Consider the following 7,854-nt stretch of genomic DNA (forward strand, 5'->3'; position numbering starts at 1 on the left):
CTCCTGCTCCTGAGCAATACGCTCCGTAATATCTTGGCCAATGCCAGTGACGCCGAAGATTTGTCCCAATTCGTCGCATCTGGGAGTAGCATTTAATAGAATTTCAACCCGCCGACCAGTTTTCGTAATGAGAGGAAAATCAAAGTTACCAGTCTGTTCTCCATGAAGAGCTTTCCGCAGCAGTTTCCCTACAGATTCGCGATCGTCCTTCGCCACAAACTTATTCACTAGATCCTTTCCCATTATTTCTTTGGATGAATACTGAGTAATCTCTGCCACTTTTAGATTCCAAATGTTGACGCGACCGTCCTGGTCTACGCCGAAAATCGGAGCGTTTGCCGAATGAATCAGTCTATTTGTTTCCTTCTCTTGTGCCATTCGTACAGTAATGTCCTGACCAATACCAACAACGCCAATTACCACACCCTTCTCATTGTAACGCGGAGTGGCGTTCAACAAAATCTCTACACGACGGCCATCCTTGGTAATGAGCGGAAATTCGAAATTTGCTGTCTCTTGCCCTTTTAACGCTTGAGAAAACACTGTCCATACTGCCTCTTGGAAATCGTCCGGAATAAAGTTATCAACCAAGTTGACCCCGAGTACCTCTTCATTTGAATATTGTGTCGTATCAGCAGCTTTTCGGTTCCATATGTTAACACACCCGTTCTCATCCACTCCAAAAATCGGTGCATTTGCTGTATCTATAAGTCGAGTGTACTCTTGCTCTTGTGCGCGTCTGTCCGTGATGTCTTGACCGATCCCTACAGCCCCGCAAATGTTACCAAAATGGTCGTACTTTGGTGTTGCGTTGAGCAGAATGTCCAGCCGCCGACCGCTTTTTGTGATGAGTGGAAAGTCAAAGTTCGCAGTCCCTTTACCCTCCATAGCTCTTGACAAAACCTTGCCGACCGCATCACGGAAGTCCTCGGATATAAATCTGAATATTTCTTGGCCAATCGTGTCTGCATTTGTATATTCAGTGATTGCAGCTGCTTTTTTATTCCAGATTATGACCTCAAAGTTACAATCGACACCAAAGATTGGGGCATTTGCTGTATCAATCAACCGGCTATACTCTTTCTCTTGAATTATACGGTCCGTGATGTCTTGCCCAATTCCGACAACTCCAACAAGTTTTCCTGTGTGATCATAACGCGGGGTAGCATTCAGTAAAATCTCCACTTGTCGACCTGTCTTAGTAACTAACGGAAATTCAAAGTTCGCAGTTTCAGTCCCTTTAAATGCACTTTGAAAAACAGCAGCAACCGCTGGCCTGAACTCTTCAGAAATTAGAGTGTCTACGAGATCTACACCCATGACTTCATCAGGCGAGTATTCACTTATTCGCGATGCCTTGGTGTTAAAAATGACTACACGACCTTGCGTATCCACACCAAAAATTGGTGCATTAGCCGTTTCAATGAGCTTCCTATACTCCATCTCTTTGGTATTTCTTTCTGTCACATCTTGTCCAATCGCGACAACTCCCATGACCGACCCTAGCGTATCAAATCTTGGTGTCAAACATAACACGATCTCGACTCTTGATCCTCTCGCTGTTACCAATGGCAGCTCAAAATCTGCACCTGCGATGCCTGTTAGTGCTTGACCGATTTTCTCAGAAACAATTTTTCGAAAGCTCTCGTCTACAACGGGTAGCAGCGGTTCGCCCACCATATCTACACTAGCATAGCCTGTCATTGAAGCAGTTTTTGAATTCCACACTGTTATATTTCCCTCTTTATCCAGCTCAATAATAGGTGCATTCGCCTGCATCATAACAGTAGCGTACTGTTTCTCCTGGATAGCCCACTCCGTCACATCCTGACCGACGCCATAAACGCCCACACACAAACCGTCCTTGTCTACAAGTGGCGTCATACTAGTCAGCACTTGAGCACTGCGGCCTTTAGTGTTTCTCAACGGAATGCGCAGCTCTAGCACTGGTTGCTTGCTTTTTATACAATCCTCAATGGTCTTTTTAATCTCCTGTTTACACTGTTTACCGTACACAAACTCTGAAAATGGCCGACCAGCCACGCTCTTAGCCTCAAAACCTGTTATGTCTTCCATGCGCGGATTCCAAAGCACCACGCAGCCATCAGGGCTCACACCAAGGGCCGGCGCATTGGCGTCATTCAGCATGCGAAAAAGCTCCTGTGCACATGGCCAAGCAATTTTCGAGGCTTCATTTGAATCTGTTGTGGTCTCTTGTAGCGTAAGATTCGTTGGTAGTCGGTCTGGTGCACCGTTGGACGCGCGACGACCACGTTTCCCCTTTGAAGACGCCATGGTAAGCGTTTTGTCCCGCAAAAAAAAATTGGGAAAAAAAAGGTTTGTTGTGGAACTTCTACTCAACGAAGGGGTCAGTCAGCTAATAAACGTCAGAGGAGACAAAAAATGTATATAAAAATCGTTGGAATGTATTAAAAAGTAGTTATGCAATTGCCGGAAAAAAAAACAATGAACAGCTGCTGACTTCTTCTCTTAGCAACTGTTGGCTCCGCAGCAACTCCATGGAACAAAATATTGCCACCATTTGCAACCTTTAATGCGAGTATTCGCCTCGAAGAGTGGATTGGTATCGTCCATGCTCGCTGACTCGGCTGTGAACACGATGTCATTGTCAGTGGCTCGCAAAAGATTTGACAAAGACGAAGCTTCATCAGAGTCTTGGCCATTTGTAGCGTCAAAAGGAAGCGCTGAGAATGCAAGCGTGATGGCAAGGTATTTCAATATCATGACAGTCATCGTAGTAATGGTTGTAGGCTGGATAAGGCAAATTTTGGAGTGAATTGCATCACGGAGATCCTTCAAACCCAAGGAAAGCACAATGCTGGTGCTCACTTGGGGTCCGACCTAGTATGACCATATCAAGGATCATTGTTAAGTTGGTTATATCACTTGAGCTGCATTAATTACGTTAATATGCTGGCAGATTTTATGTAGATGAAAAAAGTGATTGCGTTAGTCCATTCGAAATCCTTCAAAGTCCAGAATCACTTTGTATACTATTAACTACAGTCCTAAATAGGGAGTGGAAGGCCTCCGATATACTGACACCAGTGCATGCAGAAGTCTCAAAGTACTCAAATCCTTTGTTGTTAGCGTATGCTCTTGCCTCATCTTCATGGATGACACGAGAACGGTCAGCTTTATTCCCGCACAAAATGCAAGGAAATTTTCCGGCTCCAAATTTAGCAGCTTCTCGCAACCAACTGTCCAAGGATTCGAAGCTTTTTCGCGAAGTCAAGTCGAACATAAGTATTCCACCTTGAGTGTCTTTGTAGAATTCATTTCGCACCTCAAGGTATTCGGGTAAGCCTGAGAGATCCCAAAAATTCACGCGTACTTCAATTTCATTAACCATCACAGGCTTTACTCCATAGTCGATACCGATAGTCGAGATATACTTGCTCACAAACTTTTCTTCACAGTAACGTTTGATCACACAGCTCTTTCCAACGCCACTTTCTCCCATTGAGATTATTTTAACTCGCAACACACTCGGTCGACCGCTGTCCTCGCTGACTTCTTTATCGCCACAAAGTCCTGTGAACTTGTTCCCATCGTTCACGGATCGTCTTGGCATAATTTTAATTTTAATAATGCTGACATGTATCACCCACAGAACGGCTCGTTTGCACCGTAACCGATAGTCGCATAAGCACTTAAACCAGCTAATTAGAGTGAATATGAAAGGCTATAGTGTAATGGAGGATTAGAACACTCTTAACAGCTTTGTTTTGACAATCTGCTCGTATTCTATTGGACACTTTGATACTTCACATACTGTACACTCATCGCGTTCAAAGTTTCACATGAGAATGCATTGGCTAGTTTGTTTGTCTTGATTATCAAGCTCTTGGCCTGACATTTTTTGCGGCGATTCTGCTCCATTATCAAACTCGAAGTTGCGACGGAGATATCCACGCAGTAATCGTTGTTCTCTTGCAAGGAGCTCAACCGAGTCGTCCACGATCTGCTTCGCTGCCAAAGTGTCGGAGCCTTCACCGGTTGCTTGCTGAGCCATTAAATGTTCAAAGGCAACTTGAACGCGGAAAGCACACTTTGACATACGAAGAGCAGCAACATAAGCAGACGACCCTTTCAGTGAATGTGCTTCGCGGCGCGCAGTGACAAAGTCATTCAGTTCGTGGGCCTTCATGACCCGAGATGTGATTGCCTCCGACGTCGTGGCAAACTTTTTTAAAAGGGTCAAAAAAAGCTCTTCGTGTCCTCCGCACTGGTCCACTCCCAATGTGTAGTTTACAGGGTCTCCTTCTGGAATCTTGATGGTCATCGGATCAATGGAGTGGGAAAGAGTAAATTTGCTTTGAGCGCTAGACACAGCGGGCATCTCGTCGTCCACTGATTCGCCACTTTCGATGCGCTTCAAAGCAAAGGGTATACCACTGCTGCTGCTACCGCTACATCCGCCTCTACTGGGGCGAGTCGACTCATAGTCAACTTCTTCGTGGAAGCTAACCTTCTTCTGAGGCTCGAAACTAGACCACGCCTCTTGTTGTCCAGAGAGCATATCCCCCGAATAAAACGGTGGGTGGCTCCATAGAGTTGGGTTTGCTGGCAATGCGGCGCGCATTCCATGTTGTATTGGGCTACTTAACCCTTCAACGAAGGGTGTTTTCACATAAGGTAGCGTAGCAGATGTTTCAGATGGTGGTTTCTCTGGCTCTGGTGGACTTACTGTTGAAGCACCGCTTGAGTTTCGGGATAACCTGAGCAGGTCCGGCAATTCGCTCGTACTTGTCTGTCTGGAAGTATGGGTCACGGAGGGGCCTAAGCTGAAGATTGACGTAGTAGGCGTCGCAGTTCGAACAGCTCGGCCGCTTTGGAGACCGATCGACATGGGATCATCAAGCTCCAAATTTGAAATTGCCTGTGCAAGATCCAGCTGCTGCATGTGTCGAGAAGCAGGCGCAAGTCGAACAGTTGACGTCACATCCATAAGCGTTACATCTTCAAGGTCACTTTCGAAAGATGGTATGGGACTGGGGACATATGGAGACAGCATAGAATTCCTCTGTATGGGGCTTTTAGCACTGGGCAAAGTGGCTCCTTGTAGGGTCACAGGTTGCTGCTCAAAACACCTCTCAGCCACCGATTCGCTAGCCACAGCTTCAAGTGCAGCCTTTTGTTGGCCAAGATAGCGGATTCGCATCCATTGCCGGATTGCCTTTCGAAGGCTAAGTTTCGATATGGGCTTAACCATAAACTCATCCATGCCGCAATCGAGACACTTCTGTCGATCGCCGCTCATTGCATATGCAGTCAAACCAAGAATAGGGATGCGGGGAAGGTTTTGCTTCTGCTCAAATGCTCGAATCGCCGTAGTAGCAGCATATCCATCCATAATTGGCATTTCGCAATCCATAAAGACCAGATCGAATTCCGTATGATTTTCAGTATATGCCTTGACTGCATCACGGCCATTCACTTCCCATTGAAGCAGGTGGTCATCCTGTTGAAGAAAGCATTTCACCACTTCCCAATTAAATTCGTTATCTTCAACAACTAAGATGCGTGCGTGCTTAGGAACTTCTATCCTCACGGACGCAGTATCACCATTGTCTCCAGTGCGTACTGCTCCAGGGGGTGAAAGCAGCGCTGTCGATGAGTTGAGAAAGTCGTCTGACGAATAAAATGCGTGTTGAGGATCCACATCGTCAATCAATCTTACGATTACCGTAAAGAAAAAGTTGCTACCAACGCCTAATTCACTGTCAACGTCAATTGATCCATCCATAAGCTCAGCGAGCTGCTTACAAATGGCAAGACCCAATCCTGAACCGGTTGGGTTGTTTTGTCGGGTGCGTTCCAGCTTCGTGAATAGTGAGAATAACCGCATTTTCTCCTCAGCATCCATACCGATTCCTGTATCAATAACTTGGAACAACAATTTCTTAAATTGAGCTGGCAACTCCGGGGAGTGTACGACGCTACAGGCAACCGTAATAGAGCCTTCGTTTGTGAATTTTATTGCGTTCGACAACAAGTTTAGCAGCACTTGACGTAAACGAACAACATCACCGATCACGGCTTTCGGGACATTTTCCCCGCATTTCAACTCAAGCTTAAGTCCACGTTCCCGCGCTTTAAACTTAAAAATCTCAATCGAGTAGTCCAGCAAGTCATGCATTTGGAAGGGAGCTGTCGAGATTTCAAGGTGTCCAGCCTCAATCTTGGACAAGTCAAGAATGTCGTTGATTAAGTTCAGGAGTAGCGATCCCGACACATACGCCATATGCACATATCTTTCGATTGATTTGTCTAGAGGCTGCTCTTTGAGTAGTTCCAACATGCCCAGCACACCATTTAATGGCGTTCGTAGCTCGTGACTAAACGATGCCAGGAAATTTACCTTAGCAGCCTCCATGTGCTTTCTTGCCGTGTAATCTTGTCCAACGCCAATGACACCACGTATATTTCCGTGCATATCTTTTTTACTCGAAGCGTTTACAAGCAGCAACAGGAAAACGCCGCGCTTTGTTGTCATTGGAAGCTCCATCTCACCAACATCAATGCCTATCAGCGCCTGGTTCAAAAGCTGACGCACTTGCTGTCTACACTCAGGTGTGACAAAAGTATGCACTAGCGACAAACCCAACACGCTCGATTTGTGATAGCCTGTAATCTCCTCAATTTTTTGGTTCCACTCGTTTATACGGCCATTCGTATCGATCCCGAAAATCGGAGCATTTGCGGTATCAATCAATCTAAAGTACTCGTGCTCCTGGGCGATGCGATCCGTGATGTCTTGACCGATGCCAACGACACCAACGATGTTTCCGTTCAAGTCGTATCGAGGAGTCGCATTAAGCAAAATCTCAATTCTTGTACCTGGACGAGTAATCAGTGGGAATTCAAAATTTGCAGTTTCCACTCCGGTTAATGCTTGCGACAACACTTCAGCCACAATAGGTCGAAATTCAGGCGAGATGAAAGTCTCGACTAGATTTTCGCCCATGACTTCACCAATCGAGTAATTCGTAATCTGAGCGGCTTTTCTATTCCAAATATTGACGCACATATTGGCATCTACACCAAAAATGGGGGCATTTGCTGTATCGATCAGACGGCTGTACTCCTGTTCCTGAGCAATTCGCTCCGTAATGTCCTGACCAATTCCAACCATACCCTTCACTTCACCGTGCTCGTTGTAGCGCGGTGTCGCGTTAAGTAAAATCTCGACACGTCTGCCAGCTTTTGTTATCAGCGGAAATTCGAAATTTGCAGTCTCCACACCCTCAAAAGCCTTCTCAAGAACACTTCGCACAGGCACTTTAAACTCATTTAGAATAAATTCCGCGACAAGATCCTTGCCCAGCACATCCTCATTTGTATATTGCATGATGTCGGCAGCCTTTCGGTTCCAAATGTTTACATGACCGTTGATATCAACACCGAAAATCGGAGCGTTCGCAGTATCAATTAAGCGCGTGTATTCTTGTTCTTGTGCGATACGCTCTGTGATGTCCTGGCCGATACCAACCATACCCATAACTTCACCATGCTCATTATACCGTGGTGTTGCGTTTAACAAGATTTCCACCCGACGACCAGCCTTTGTAATCAGAGGAAACTCAAAATTCGCTGTCTCCACGCCCTCAAAAGCCTTATCAAGCACGCTGCGAACGGGAACCTTATACTCCTCCGAGATAAATTCGGCAACTAGGTCCTGGCCCAAAACATCCTCATTTGTATACTGCATTATATCGGCAGCCTTCCGGTTCCAAATGTTCACATGACCATTAATGTCTACACCGAAAATCGGAGCGTTTGCAGTATCGATCAACCGCGTATACTCCTGTTCTTGAGCGATGCGTTCTG

At 45.9% G+C, this 7,854-nt stretch overlaps 4 protein-coding genes across 4 annotated transcripts in view; all 4 read right to left on the bottom strand.

The window, feature by feature from the left end:
* The window catches only part of PHALS_12723 (hybrid signal transduction histidine), a gene marked incomplete at both ends in the record, with an annotated part of 2,322 nt that extends 27 nt beyond the window's left edge, over positions 1-2,295 (bottom strand). Inside the window, one exon of the mRNA XM_024728328.1 lies at positions 1-2,295. This exon is cut by the window's left edge and continues 27 nt beyond it. Within this exon, the coding sequence (XP_024578816.1) occupies positions 1-2,295 (2,295 nt within the window).
* A 123-nt stretch (positions 2,296-2,418) lies between these two features.
* Positions 2,419-3,202, bottom strand: PHALS_14626 (RxLR-like protein). The gene has a single exon (XM_036407527.1). It carries the CDS (start codon positions 2,752-2,754, stop codon positions 2,491-2,493), a length of 264 nt encoding a protein of 87 aa, XP_036263221.1. The 5' UTR covers positions 2,755-3,202; the 3' UTR covers positions 2,419-2,490.
* On the bottom strand, positions 3,201-3,595 carry PHALS_12724 (ras family; the record flags this gene model as incomplete). The annotated part of the gene is made up of 2 exons (XM_024728330.1): positions 3,201-3,239; positions 3,308-3,595. The coding sequence occupies 2 exons, from the start codon at positions 3,593-3,595 to the stop codon at positions 3,201-3,203; spliced, it is 327 nt and encodes a 108-aa protein (XP_024578818.1).
* A 225-nt stretch (positions 3,596-3,820) lies between these two features.
* Positions 3,821-7,735, bottom strand: PHALS_12725 (hybrid signal transduction histidine; the record flags this gene model as incomplete). The annotated part of the gene is made up of 1 exon (XM_024728331.1): positions 3,821-7,735. One exon carries the CDS (start codon positions 7,733-7,735, stop codon positions 3,821-3,823), a length of 3,915 nt encoding a protein of 1,304 aa, XP_024578819.1.
* Between the last annotated feature and the right edge of the window lie 119 nt (positions 7,736-7,854).

Source organism: Plasmopara halstedii (genome assembly GCF_900000015.1).
Source record: "Plasmopara halstedii genome assembly, contig: Scaffold_650, whole genome shotgun sequence".
Classification (NCBI taxonomy): Eukaryota; Oomycota; class Peronosporomycetes; order Peronosporales; family Peronosporaceae; genus Plasmopara; species Plasmopara halstedii.